This window comes from Nicotiana attenuata, unplaced genomic scaffold (assembly GCF_001879085.1).
Source record: "Nicotiana attenuata strain UT unplaced genomic scaffold, NIATTr2, whole genome shotgun sequence".
NCBI classification, from domain to species: domain Eukaryota; kingdom Viridiplantae; phylum Streptophyta; class Magnoliopsida; order Solanales; family Solanaceae; genus Nicotiana; species Nicotiana attenuata.
In genome coordinates this window covers 8,449-23,470 of record NW_017674628.1, presented here as the reverse complement: position 1 = coordinate 23,470, position 15,022 = coordinate 8,449, and the positions used below count along the sequence as shown (strand labels likewise).

The following is a 15,022-nucleotide window of genomic DNA, read 5'->3' as shown; positions in this document are numbered from 1 at the left end:
AATATAAAAAAAAAATGAATGAGTCAGCCCTTATTTATAAGCAACACAAGTGGCTTTCACAAGCCCCAATAGCCTTCATTAACTACATGACCAACCGCAAACCGATTCGGTTCTGCAGAAACGTGCGTCATTATGACAGGCTCCATGAAGCGGCTTTTTAGTCACCAACCGGCGTCTCACCTGCGAAACGGTTGCAACGACCCATAAACGCTGAGAGGATGTTCCGTGCGCCTTCAGAATGATGGACGTCGCCAAACACGTATCCAGCGTACCCCTACTCCCTTCGGCTGCACAACATATGAGCCATCCGCTATGGTCGACGGTTATGCTCCCAAACAAACGTAAGGATCGGAGCGCAACAAAGCTCGACCTCACTCAAATTAAGTTAACGGGTCAGGTGCCTTCGTCGAGGGGGAAAGTTCGACCTTGATCGAACAACGACTTGACAACATAATAACAAAACACTCACACTCTACAAGGCTAAGGGCCATCGCCAAAGAGAATTCGGCCTCGACCGAAACGACAGCCGACCTCCCTATCCGAGTTTCTCAAACTACAGTCGATGAAATACGCTCATCGAGCTCGGCCAAGGCACGATCTCAATAAGCGGAGGGACTAACTGTATGGGTCAGAATCCGACCCCACGATAACTAACGAAGCTAATCCCGTCTTAAGCTAATTCATGATTAATAAGTGGTACGACCACTTAGAATTAACGGTTTTAACCCTTGCCTGATTTGATCAATAAGGCCACGGCCCATCCGCCATCATGAAGGCGAAACCCCAACGTGGTCACAGCCACTAATTGCCAGCTCACGAAGCTCATAGCTACAAAATACCAAGACAGAAAATCCTAGAAAGGGGGCTCCTTCTTGGTCACTATCCAGGAAAAAGAGAAAAAACACAATGATACCCATATTATGAGAGAGTAGAACACCATTGTAAGGCCCTGAACCTCTTCATGGAGAGGCAGGCCAAATCAACATTATCAATAAAGGATTTTCATGTTTCTCCTCCTAACTCTGAGTATTTATTTTCATTTCCTTCATTTGGTCCAATGGATTATTACGTTTTGCTATGATTTTCCCGTGATTTAATTATGTTATTTTATACGCATAAGCTATGTGATAACTTTTGAGCAAACATGGTTAACTATTTTGCCACCACTAGGTATAGAAAATCAATTCACAAACAGTGTTTATTTTAGGAAAACAATTAGTGTAATGCACAGTGCAAAAATATTGACAAAAATATATAAATACAATGTTCTGAAGGCTAATTTCTGGATCGTTGACAATAGAGGTCAAAACAGGCTCAATATACTGGGCTTTCAGACTTCATCCTGCTCGTCCAAGTATAACTTTACCCAGAAAAACAGTGTTCACATTTGCTGACTGCAATTGTTTTGTTGACATCATGTAAAGGGAAGCGGGGATAATGTGCCACCGAAACTCAAAGATAAGTTCTATAAAGCAGTGGTTCGATCGGCCATGTTGTATGGAGCTGAGTGTTGGCCAGTCAAGAATTCACATATCCAGAAGATAAAAGTAGCAGAAATGAGGATGTTGAGATGGATGTGTGGGCACACTAGGCTGGATAAGATTCGGAATGAAGATATTCGGGAGAGGGTGGGCGTGGCTCCCATGGACGACAAGATGCGGGAAACGCGACTTAGATGGTTCGGACACGTGCGGAGGAGAAGCCTAGATGCACCGGTTAGGAGGTGTGAGTTTGGCAGGTACGAGAAGAGGCAGAGGACGGCCTAAGAAGTATTGGGGCGAGGTGATCAGGCAGGACATGACGCGGCTTCAGATTTCCGAGGACATGGCTCTTGATAGGAACATGTAGAGGTCGAGCATTAGGTTGGTAGGCTAGGGGTAGTCGAGAGTTCTTCCCTCTTTATACTGGGTAGTATGATAGAGTTTCATTTAGGTTTGTTAGCGGTCTTTGTTGTATTCACATTATTGTTTTACATAGTTTTGTGTTATTGTCCTTTTACTTATTTGCTGTGGTTATTTTCTTTCTAGTCTCTTTTGTTGTTACATGTCTTTTCTCTTATTTCTATTCTGATATTATTGCCTCTCCTGTTGAGCCGAGAGTATCCTGGAAACAGCCTTTCTGCCCTTTTCAGGGTAGGGATAAATTCTGCGTACATTCTACTCTTCCCAGACCCCACTAGTAGGATTTTACTAGGTATGTTGTTGTTGTATGTAAAGGGAAGCGGGGAAATTAGCATCCTCACACCTGACATTTCTTCAGCGTTTTCTTTTGTGGTTGTCTTCCTGGTATTTACTTCAACAAGTATTTGGCGTAAAATATGACAATAGAATTGACTGCAACAATGCAAAACTAAATGGAGCGACCGGGGAGCTTTCCTTCCCGCTGCCATCCCAAAGTGTTATCTTTGTTCCTTCAGTTAGCCAGACAATTGCATGCTACAGCGGAACAAACTTCACAAGATCCAAGAAAAAAAGTTGGACTCTTTATCCACACAAAAAAAGTGTCGAAAGACATGAGACTCTTTATTAAATAAATCAATTGGTATATACAGAGATCTAATAAGGTGAAAATTGGAAGACAAGCTTCAGATAGATATTTCATAACCTGCACTTGCTGATATAAATACCTATAAAACTAAATATGATACACATTGGCCACATTTGGCCAACGGGGGAGGACTTCGGGGAACCTGAAATGGATTTCCAAGAATGCAAGTCCGCTGCAACCAGCTTGGGTAGATTTAAGAACTAAATAAATAAAGCAACACTATACAGTTAAAATGTCTCTACATGAAATAGCTGAGAGATTTCTTCTTCCTTGATCCACCTTCACCATATAATTCATTCCACTGAAGAAGTTCATTCATGTTTGCCGATTCTGATGATACACTAGCACAAACCTGCATTTTAACGTGCAATAAGGCATGAAGCTCCTTACATGCACAATGCTCCTCTACCATGAACATGCACATGCACAATGCTTCTCTACCATGATAAAAAGCTTAAAACAGACGAGGTCCAAATAATTACAGTTTTGATCCTACCAATTGATACATATTTACACAACCATTAATCTTGTGTACAAGTCAAATTGACAAAAGCTCACTCCAGGAATATGAAAGGCAAAGACGATACAGAAAAGTGAAGAGCATGGAAAGTGAAGAACAATGATATGTACGGTTGAGGTTATAATAAAAACCCTTAGATCTTGGTCTAATTTCCAAGAGCAAGTTTTACCACTGTGCAGGAGGCCATAAAACATACCTGTTCATGTGCATATTTAAAATCATCGATGTTAAGAGGACGAATGTCCGCACTACTATGCAATGCAGGGACAGGCCTGCTCTCTGCAACTGCCAATGCTCTTTCCTGAAATAATGCGAGTTAAGTTACATCCCAAGTACTTAATTAGCTCATGACAGTATGAACGAAACAGGCTGATGATATTGATTCCGACATAAATAGAAGCACATATCTGGGACTGAAAAAAGCTAGTGCACAACTTTAGGAAGAGCATGTTTACATGTCAATCAAAATCACAAATTCAACCAACTGTTGGAAGGAAACAGAAACATATGAAACCAGTTGAGTGAACACAGTCAACTGACCTTTTTCTCTCTCTCTAAAATTTCTCTAATTGGGCAATGAGCAGCTGTGACACACAAATTCTGTGAACAGAAATATTAGAAGGTGACAAGCGTGACTTGTGATATTGAATAAAAAAAATAAAGGGAGGAAAACCAGTCATTGGGGCATTAAAACTCGTAACACATTAGAAGGATCACCCAGCAGACCTTTAAATCACTCCCAGAATAACCCTCAGTCATATTAGCAATAGCTTTGAGATCAACATTTGGTGCTAACTCTTCCTTGGCCAATATCACTCTCAAAATTTTCTCCCTGTTCGGAGCATCTGGCAAGTTTACCATCAGCCTGCATCAAAGGTGCACTAAACGCTATGATTCCCAATAAAAACGTTATGATTCCCAATAAACTAGTAATGATTCCCAATAAACTACAAATAAACGAATGTTCTTCCCGTTATGTCTTCTCTCTTCCGATTAATTAGCTAGGAAAATCCCTGGTTGATTAAATTTACCTTCGTGGAAGCCTCCTTATAACTGCTTCATCAAGGTCGAATGGTCTATTGGTTGCAGCAAGTACAAGCACTCGCTCCTTGTCCTTTGTACGCAAGCCATCCCAATTCACCATGAATTCATTCTTCATTTTCCGCATGGCTTCATGCTCGCCAGGATTTTCTCGTCTTCCTAGCATGCTATCCACCTAATACACCAGAAGAATGGAGGTATGAAGAGGGTAAACATAATAGTCTTTTTAATACAGCAAAAGACAACTTACAGTAAAAAAAGGATGGCAGATACATTTACATAACATATAAGCTAAAGAGTAGATTGTCAACTTAAAAGAGGAGACACACTTTGTGTAAGGCACACATGTGACAGAGATACGTTAACTTTATCATAAATATAACAAGTTCGAGAAAGGGAAATATGAAGTAAATTTTACCAACCTCATCAACGAAAACAACACTTGGAGCTATTTTACTAGCTAATGAGAAGACTGCTTTGACATACTTCTCTCCTTCACCAAACCACTACAATCAAGAAAAAGTTGTAAGCCATTAAAAGAAGGGCTTTAAAAGACGAAATGGTAAACACACAAACAAGACATAGGTTGTACCTTTGAAGTAATGCTTGACATTGATATGTTAATAAAGTTCGCACCAGCCTCCGTAGCAACAGCTTTTGCAAGCATTGTTTTACCGGTACCAGGGGGCCCAAAAAGCAATATTCCCTTGCAAGGCTATACATGATATCTTCATCAGAAATAGAAGTGCATGAATGATGAAAAGTTACACCAAATCCCACTCCCTATGTAAACAAAAAAATAAAGAATCCCGACGAAGATATAGATCCAAATGGATTTCAACGTCAAGGAAATCTTTTCACCTTTGTCAGCTGTCCTTTACAGAACAATTCAGGCCTCTGAAGTGGCAGCATCACCAACTCTTTCAAAGTATCCTTGACATTTTCCAGGGCCCCAATGTCATCAAAAGTAACCCCAATATCGCAAGGCGGAATAACATCCGCAAGTAGTCTTTTTTCAAAATCATTCTCAGTAACCACATCCTGAAAACTCGAGCATTAATACTCTGCTTCATGAAGTTAACAACAAAAGGCAACCTATTTACAAAATTGAATTTGCAAAAAACAGAGACTTCACCTTGAGAGATTTTTTCAGACTCTTGGTTTCATTTTGGGTGCCTTGCAAAATATTGAGTCCATAACCAATGCTGTCAGATCAAATATAAGACATATCAGTCCATGCCTCCTTTTGTCAACCCCCCAAAACCAAAGAACCCTTCAGTTGCCCAAAATAGCAAAATAAGAAGACATTATAGTGCAAATCTTCCAACAGTATGAATTAGACAGTAAAATTTAGTTTGACCTTTCACTGGAGATAACCAGCTTGGCCTCTTTTATTGACGACTCAGATTTGTGCATAAAGTGGTGGCTCAAGGCCCAGCCTATTATCTTTTCCACACCTATCACAATCACAAGGAAAACATGAAAATATATTGTAATCATGTTAACAATTTCAAACACAAAAAGCCCAACTTCAAGGAATACTTACTCTCACTTGTTAATGCTTGATCTTTTATGCATAAAGTTTCGAGGTCAGGGCAATCAATTCCTATACGACTCAAAACCTGAAAGTTAGGATACTTCAATCAGTCAATAAATTGAGGATACAGTTAAGAAATTCATTATATTCATCTACTTTTTAGGCTAATCGCCCATAAATACAAAAAATGAAAACATTCATCCTAAAACAAATAAACCTTCGCTCTTTTGAGAAGAGCACATGTAGGAGTAAGGCATGCATACACACTACCCTCCCCACCCTCCCCAGACCCCACTTATGGGATTACACCCCGATTGTTGTTGTTGTTGTCTTTTGAAAAGAGATAGGCCTATAAGAAGGTGGATTTAGGTAATATCCAGAACAAGAGCAAGAGAATGAAAATCGGCTAAGCTAGAGAGATGTTTCATTGTTCTAAAACTGAAGGTATCCATGTGAACAGTCCTACATAATGTACAGCCCAAGAGCAATGGAAGGAGAAGACAAAAAGGCCTTTGCCCTTGGCAAACAAAGGTTCCTTAAGCTGGGGCAGAAGGAACTCTCACATTGCGAATGCTTGCAACATTTGACTGAGATTTCAAAGTTTCAATATCCCGTTCTAGCTGTTGCTTCCAGTCAGATAATAATGCTTCATCCTGCCACAATTAAGATACATACTAAATGCTTCAATCACACAATATTTACAGTTGGCAAGCGTATCGTGAACTAAGAATTTACCTGAGGTAGCTGTATGGTAACTTTGTTGGGGAAAAGACGGGTGAGCTGCTTCATTGTTTTAGGGGTTTCTTTGCTTCTATCATGCAACCTACCAAAATTATCCTGGAAAACCCAAGACATTGCAATGCATCGACATCAGTTATTTTACAAGTGCAGTAACATGAGATGAGTTTAAACTGAGTAACATGGTCAGCAAGGATTCATATTGCCTATCCAACTTGTTTGGGACTGAGGCATAGTTGTTGATGCTTTATGTGATTCTAAAATGCAATTCGTGATTACATAAATTGCCTTGAAGCTTCTTACAATAGAATAAGAAACCGAGTACTCCATAACTGAACTCTACATATAGACCATGACTGAACTCCTGAACATATAGACCATGATGGAGAAACAGGTTTTTGTACTGTAGGTAAAAAAATGTTCGAGCAAGTAATCTTGATTTACATGGTGCTAGGCATAGGAAAATAACAAATCAGAGGCAACTCATTTAACACAAAGCAATGCATCTTCAGAGTACATAGATGCCATCTTAAGGCCTCCCCAATTACAACCCAGCTATTCATCACCACTCAACAAACTAGAAGAATAAAGAAAATATAAAAAGTGAAAGAAGAAAAAAGGCCAGAAAGCTCCTTGCAGATCCCTTCTCTTTAAAAGGTAAAGTATAAAGTCAATTACTATAAGCCAGACCTTCCTTGCATTGGAAGGAGAAAACTAGAGAACAAGTTATTGAGGAAAAAATGAGCATATAAAAGAGATAAACAGATTCACATACGGGGAAAGCAAGGTCAAGCAATGCTGTTTGGTTACTTCCTAACTTTGTAAACAGCAGTCCACCAGGATGTGACTGGAAAGCATAAAAGAATTCATCAGTCTCGCAAGTCAGAATTTGAATCTCAACGGAAAGAAAGATAACTATGCCCTTACATACTTTCTCCTTTCGGTTGTCTGTTTGAGTATAGGAAGCTATGACAACAACATTCTCTGGTAAATGTTCAAGTTTAACCTTGAAAGCAGCATAGGCCTCAGGATTACCCACCATAGACTTCTCAATGTCTTTGACAAGTAAAACTAATGCACTACTTTTACTTTCTTTTGAAGCAACCTACATATGTAAAACAGAGTAAATTAAAGGAAAGAAACTTGAATACTAGTCCAAGAAAGGAAAGCTATCATGGACATGAAAATTACTTCAAAGAGTTCATCAATGGCCAGTTTATCAATATCATCACTGCTCGAGCTATCAACGCGGAGCAAGTCAGCTGTGTAAGAAAAAAGGTCACGTTTCAGCAACAAGACATACTCAGTTATTCCAAATTGATGGGCAACACACACAAAGATGAAAATTTCTACAATGGACAGAGTAGCAGAAAACTACCAGCACAAAAAAAACCATGGTCTTCCTCGCAGAGACCACCAAGATCATTGCCTTCTGGAATTGATTTATCGAACCTGACGCCGATCTTAGAGGCCTCATTATCTTCAAATGCAAGAACCACTTTCCCCCTATAACCATATGTTGGACCCCTGTGATCACATGATGCATGTCATGATTTGCAAAATTATAAAATAAAATAAACACAATATATACATCCACTTTTACTTGATAAAGAATAACAAGACTTCTATCTAAACAAGTCAACCTACACAAGCACAGGAATTCCTAATTGCCATAAATATGTCCTTTCATACCATATGACTGCTAGATTGGCCAAAAATATTGAATATAAATAGTGAAACTCTCAATGATTGCAATCAGAACATTACAAGTGCATTGTCCACAGCACATCTTAATGAGTACAATTTGCTTGTCTTCTTCAATTGGTTAGAGATTGAAGACAAAAACATGTAGACCATAACTCAGTAATATTCATAAAACTAAACAGCAATTTAAAATTTAAACAGCAAATTCTAAGTAATAATCTGAACCACATTTACTTGATAAAATAAATAATAACGAATATGTCTAACTTCTCATATGAAGGACTATATTATGTCAGCAGTTACTTAATATTTTGGAAGTCCATAGTCAATGTTATTTTCATGTTTGCAAAGAAAAGGACTAGTCTTGAAGGGGAGCCTTGGCGTAACGGGTAAAGTTACTGCCATGTGACCAGGAGGTCACGGGTTCAAGCCGTGGAAATAGCCTCTTGCATAAATGCAGGGTAAGGCTGCGTACAATAGACCCTTGTGGTCCGACCCTTCCCCGGACCCTGCGCATAGCGGAAGCTTAGTGCACCGGGCTGCCCTTTTTTTCTAAGAAAAGGACTAGTCACCGGGAAATATCAAAAGGTTTTGAATGATAACTCTCTTTTATGAAGAGGTTTTGAATGATTACATAGTAACAACAATATATTAAGACAAATTACACTTAAATTTTCCTAAAGTATTTGACAATAGTGTAAATTTTCCTAAAGTATTTGACAATAGTGTATATGTAATGCAAAAACACTTTCAACATTTCTTAGATAAAACAAATACTACTCCTATAGTGGACCTTTCAAAAATTATTTATTATTTTTTTCAAAACCGAGAAATCCCAAGAGAAGCTAATGGCACATGGTTCGAATCTCGGTGGATAACAGCCCTGTGCTTCTCCACTAAAATACCATGCTTTTGTCTACAACAAGGTTCGAACCTGTGATGTTATTGATTATTAATCTTTTTAAAAATATTACTCCCTCCGTTTCATATTAAATGAGGTAGTTTGACTCGGCACGGAGTTTAAGAAAAAAGAAGAAGACTTTAGGAACTTGTGGTCTTAAAAGCTTAAGGGGTAAAATGTTTGTGGGGCCACGACATTCGTGTGGTTATAAAAGCTTCTCATTAAGGGTAAAAGGGTAAAATAAAAGAGTTTAAAGTTGAATTATTTCCAAATTTAGAAATGTGTCATTTATTTTGGAACAGACTAAAAAGGAAAGTACCTCATTTAATATGAAATGGAGGGAGTAATTACTCCCTCTTTGCCATTTAAATGTGGCTTTGTTTGACTGGCCACGAAGTTAAAAATAAAGACTTTTGAAACGTGTGGTATGAAACAAGTAAAGACATTTGTATAGCTATAAATCATCTCAGCAAGGATATACTGGAAATTTTAGGTTGAATTATTTCTAAATATAGAAATATATCATCCTTTTTGGGACAAACTAAAAGAGTAAGTGCCACATAAAGGGAGTACTCAATAAGACCGGCATTATGTTCCATGAATTTTATTTTATTCGATGAAGTAAGGTATTGCATTATCAAGAAGATGCAAAAGGTAACAATAGAAAACTTGGTTAACTCTTAGTACGAAAAACTAGTCTAGAGCAGTTAGCTGGAGCCTCTGGGAAGTTGATAGATATTATTAACTAGTCTAAATATTATTAACTTATTTATAATTAGAGAGACAACTATGATTAATTTTTCTATGCATACTTAACCATTTAATTCACTAAGTTCTGAAGTTCATTGGTAGCAGTCACTATTTATAGGCTACCCCTGTCAAAATTCACCAGAAAGCTAATAGCAACACCGCATATAGAATGCTAAAAGCAGCAGAGACATACACACACGCATGTATGCACTCCACAATTTTGAGGGAGGGGGAGGATACTATAGAATCCCAATTGAAAGTGCATTTCCAACTCGGTCATGAATGGAGCATAAAAGGGAAGGGAATTATTGAACAAACATCTAGGATGAAGAAAATGTTAACCAAATTCTAGCAGTTACCTCAATGGTGTTTGCAAGGGAGAAATGCCTGACTGTAAAGGACCAACATACTTCACCCTATCACCTGTCAAATCACAAATCTCACATTGAGCATAGAACTACAACCACAAATCAGACTTCAACACCCGATTCTCTTTTATTTAGGAAGGAAGAGTTGAAGATTTTATGATCTAACATAAGATGGTAACTCTATCCCATACAACCGGGGGGGGGGGGGGGGAAGAGATCCTCCAAAAATGAATTTACTGCAGAACACCCAATTACCTTTCTTGAAAGTGTAGTTTTTGGATGATGCAGTAGATGCCTCCTGCTTAGGCTGAGCACGAGAACTTATTGTAGAACCACCAGTTATATCGGCCTCAACACTTGAAGCTGGCTTCTTATTAAGATGTAGTGCAGCCACCTGGGCAGCACGTTTAGCGAAAGTACTTGCTCTCTCAGGTTTAGAACTTTGCTTTACAGAGTCAATTTCTTTGGCAGTTGACCCCTGCATAATGTTCAAGAAAACAATGAATTGCAGGATTCAGTAAATACAGATGAATTATATTGACACTGACTTCCAAAAAGAACAAATATATGTCCACCCTATCATTTTCAATTAACACTCCAGCATATACCCAACTGGTTGCGCTGCAGGAGAAGTGAAAAAAGCAAAGATTCTTCTAGCTTGTACTGACCATGATTTTCCGGTTATTTGCCTCCCATGAAATATCAAAATTATATCTGCTTCTAAGGCTAGGGAAATTATTAAATGGAGAATCAATGAATAAGATATCACTTAATCATTTCAAATACCTTAGTATTGAATTCATATTATTATTGGAGAACAAGAAATTTTTTGAGTTATAGAGGTAATGAGCTCATGCAAGGTCCTCTTTTTAATAAAATAAATATAAATATTTCCTTGTTCCGCCAAGGAATTTGTTGAGACATCCAAGTTCCCTTACCTAACTCGCCAATTCTGCATCTAATTTTATGTATAGTTATAAATGTCTCAAGTCCAAATGTCCTTTCCCTATAAGTACCAAGTCTTTTCTAACTATCAAGCCATCTTGCACATCCCCCCATCCCCCCCCCCACCCCACCCCCCTGGTAAGATCAAGAAACAAGAAAACTGGCAGTCCATTATTAGTTTCATGCAGCAGTACAAATTTATGTATAAAAGGAAGGCACAGTTGTAAATCATGGTTATTTCTACTGTGATCTAATCTTCAAGCCGGACTGAAATTATTATATGTGGTAGCAATATATAAAAAGTGATAGTCATCCACAAGTATCTCCGGTGACACAGCATTACTTTGTATTCTATAACTAAATGGGGGAAATAATAACAGGAAATGTCCATGGTTGTATAAACACCATTGACTGAGCTAATAGCAACCGAGTCAAGATTCATGATATTTTTTACCATAGAAAAACAGCAATAGAAGCAGAGTACATAAGAGGCTTACACCAGGCAATAAGAGAGAATCAACTATCAGTAGCCTGGCACCAAAGAATTTCGCAAGTGCCTTGGCCAACGTCTCCTGGTAGATCTCTGAACCTGTAAGCAGTGCATCAAAAATGTAATATTAATGGTTGTGTTGAATACATTAAATAGAGATTATCGTAATTATATATGCAGAACAAAATAGAAACACTACCTGCTGGACCTGACAACAAAATCCTAGGGCACAATGTGGGGAGATCTGATGCATATTTTGTGAATTTGTGACACTTCAAATGAATGTAAGTAGAAGCAATCAGAACATTCTTCGTGGTTTCACTGTCATGGATCACGGAAAAAGAGAACTCAATAAAATAAGTTCCAAAAGTACATTAACGACATCCTACATCTAGCACTAGACACCAGGTAAAAAAAGAGGAGAAAACCCTGCACATGTACTTCGAAAAATACTAGAGCAAGTTCAACTTGCAAAACCAAAAACTAAAGATTGCATCACAAAGTAATGAGTTCAATAGGAAATACGATAAGAACAGTACACCAAGTTCAACTTACAAAAACTTGAAAATAAAGGTTGCTTAAAGAGTAACAAAGTTCATTACAAGAAACCATTGCAATATATACCAAGTTACCAACTGCACCCATATATTATCTTTTAAATTTTTCACCTATGATGCAATATGAGGAAACATTAATAGCAAACACATGTTATCTAGATACATGCCTATGCTTCTAAAGACACATTCACAATCATATGCATATCAACCATAAGCAGGAAAGAAACAAAACGATAAACACATAACTCCAGCTGAATAATAGTAATAATGCAAAAATCAAAACTCCCTTCATACTTTTTCTGACAGGAAAAAGTTCACCCCCAGTCACAGTCTTCCCAGAAGTTGAAGTCACCCAAACATTTGAAAGGAAAAGCACCAAAAAGGCATCAAAATATTTGGAAAGCAACAAAAAGAACAATAATGAGATTATTTATTGCTTGAGATCAATGTGTTCACCTCAAATAATACGGAAAATTTTCAAATGAGACATCAATATTTTTTGAATCAAGTAATCCTTGTTGTAACAAATCTTTAAATGCTTGGCGCCTGGTTGATGTCAAAATTGGCGGGTCAAAATCTCTAAGTAGTTTGCATATTTCCCTTCGCTCTTCAAAATTTCTGGAGAAGTTACCGCCTAAGTCAAATTCAGCAGAAGATCCAGCAAGTACTCGCAGAAGAGGTCGCAATTCCTGAGCTGCCCCAGAGATCTTCCCTATCTCTGCATCATCTGAATCAAGCGCACCATCAAGATTCATGTTCTCATTTCTAGTGTCAGGAGATATTACACCAGTCTTCTCACGCAGCGAAATACCAGGTAAATCACTACGATCAGAAGCATCCTTCATATCAATATCTAAATCATGTTTGTCTGCCACTCCATTTGCAGCTGGCAGTCTGGACATTTCCGAACCTTCTTTCACATCCTTGCCATTTTGAGATGATGGTGGGAGAAGGGACAACTCTTTCTCAAGATTAGACAAAGATGCCAGGGCTGATGCCACTGCTACTGTGGAGGGGTCACCTGACCTTGCCTCAAAATGTAATCCCTTGACTGATCCACTATGAGCTTCAAGTATGCTGATTGGATGTGTCAAGCTAGACTTGTTCTCGTTGGTGATTAAGTTAAAAATCTAAAAGTAAGTAAAGGAATCCAAAGTTTCTTCCAGTACTAACATTGATATAGACAACAACAGCCATCGATATAGAATGCACACTTTTTACACGTATATAAATTCTAAAACAGGGAAAACACATTGGAAAAAGGATACATAAGCATGTTGACCAGACGAGCCAAAAACCACCTCATCACCATCATTGAGAGGCACAGTAGACATTTTTGGATAGACCTTACTATTGACTTGCACATCACCTTTCTTGCCAGTAATTTCAAGTAGAGTGACAAATCCTCCTTTCTGGACATATAAAACCGTAAGCAGAATGAAGGGAAATTAAGTTATACTACTTTAAACAACAGGAAAAAAAACATCCAGAGAAAAGATCAAGCTCACCTCTTGTTCAATATGCTTCAGATTACATAAAGATTTGCTAACAGAAGGGTCTCCTATACACAAGTCACATTGAGGACCTTGACCAACAGAATAAGTAGGACGATGCATGACAAAATGAGGATTCTGCGAAAACAAAATCAAAGTCAATTAGTGCAGTCATTTTAGAAGGAAAACCAAAAAGCAAGTAAATAGAACTGCCAAAGTTCATGAATTACATAGCAAATGTGTAGACATGATCCAGCCTAATTTTTTTACAAGGACATGATTCACCCTACTTTAAGATGTGAAAAGGGTTGTGTACATTTATATGCCAATTATTTTAAAAGAACAATATTTTCCTATGGCAAATCTCTTGGTGTTGGATAGTTTTCTGGTTTGTTGCTCAAAAAAGTGTTAGAAACAATTATGTTTGGATTGATCGCACAACAACAACAACAACCCAGTATAATCCCACAAGTGGGTTTGGGAGGGTAGTGAGTAGACCTTACCCCTACCCCGAAGAGTAGAGAGGATGTTTCCGAAAGACCCTCGGCTCAAAAAGACGAGCAGAGACAATAAATCAGTACCATCAACAGTAATCATAGAAATAGTAACATCAACATAAGGACCAGAAAATAGATGAAAAACAATAACAGTACCAAGTAAATAAGCCCGGTACCATGAAAAACGGAAGAATAGTTTGGACACAACATTAAACCACTAGCAATCTAAGACAAAACCCTATCATGCTAGTCTCTCACCCAGAACGCAATAGAAAAATGCTCAACTACCTTCTAACCTACAACTTTAATGCTCGACCTCCAAACCTTTCTATCAAGGGTCATGTCCTCGGAAATCTGAAGCCGGGCCATGTCCTGCCTGATCACTTTTCCCCAATAATCTTAGGCCGCCCTCTACCTCTCCTTGTACCAGCCAACGCCAACCGCTCACACCTCCATACCGGGGCTTCTAGGCTTCTCCTTAGCACGTGCCCGAACCGTCTGAGCCTCGACTCCTGCATCTTGTCATCCATAGGAGTCACGCCCAACTTCTCCCGAATATCTTCATTACTAGTCCTATCCATCCTAGTGTGCCTGCACATGCACCTCAACATCCTCATTTCTGCTACTTTTTATCTTCTAGATATGTAAGTTCTTAACTGGCCAACACTCTGCCCTCATACAACATGGCTAGTATATATATATATATATATATATATATATATATATATATATATATATATATATATATATATAGCCTCGACTCCTGCATCTTGTCATCCATAGGAGTCACGCCCAACTTCTCCCGAATATCTTCATTACTAGTCCTATCCATCCTAGTGTGCCTGCACATGCACCTCAACATCCTCATTTCTGCTACTTTTTATCTTCTAGATATGTAAGTTCTTAACTGGCCAACACTCTGCCCTCATTCAAC

At 38.4% G+C, this 15,022-nt stretch overlaps 1 protein-coding gene across 1 annotated transcript in view; it reads right to left on the bottom strand.

The window, feature by feature from the left end:
• Nucleotides 1-2,492: 2,492 nt before the first annotated feature.
• LOC109219032 overlaps nt 2,493-15,022 on the bottom strand; it is a 17,692-nt gene continuing 5,162 nt past the window's right edge. The window contains exons 4-27 of the mRNA XM_019383434.1: nt 13,607-13,729; nt 13,367-13,510; nt 12,555-13,228; nt 11,741-11,862; nt 11,549-11,640; nt 10,362-10,584; nt 10,098-10,161; nt 7,762-7,910; nt 7,575-7,645; nt 7,315-7,488; nt 7,159-7,230; nt 6,381-6,482; nt 6,209-6,298; nt 5,655-5,730; nt 5,469-5,565; nt 5,244-5,313; nt 4,970-5,149; nt 4,701-4,823; nt 4,531-4,614; nt 4,099-4,283; nt 3,794-3,932; nt 3,608-3,667; nt 3,264-3,368; nt 2,493-2,899 (exon numbers count right to left, since the gene is read on the bottom strand). Coding sequence (XP_019238979.1) covers nt 2,786-2,899; nt 3,264-3,368; nt 3,608-3,667; nt 3,794-3,932; nt 4,099-4,283; nt 4,531-4,614; nt 4,701-4,823; nt 4,970-5,149; nt 5,244-5,313; nt 5,469-5,565; nt 5,655-5,730; nt 6,209-6,298; nt 6,381-6,482; nt 7,159-7,230; nt 7,315-7,488; nt 7,575-7,645; nt 7,762-7,910; nt 10,098-10,161; nt 10,362-10,584; nt 11,549-11,640; nt 11,741-11,862; nt 12,555-13,228; nt 13,367-13,510; nt 13,607-13,729 — 3,333 coding nt within the window. The 3' untranslated portion in view covers nt 2,493-2,785. The remainder of the gene's footprint in view (nt 2,900-3,263; nt 3,369-3,607; nt 3,668-3,793; nt 3,933-4,098; nt 4,284-4,530; nt 4,615-4,700; nt 4,824-4,969; nt 5,150-5,243; nt 5,314-5,468; nt 5,566-5,654; nt 5,731-6,208; nt 6,299-6,380; nt 6,483-7,158; nt 7,231-7,314; nt 7,489-7,574; nt 7,646-7,761; nt 7,911-10,097; nt 10,162-10,361; nt 10,585-11,548; nt 11,641-11,740; nt 11,863-12,554; nt 13,229-13,366; nt 13,511-13,606; nt 13,730-15,022) is intronic.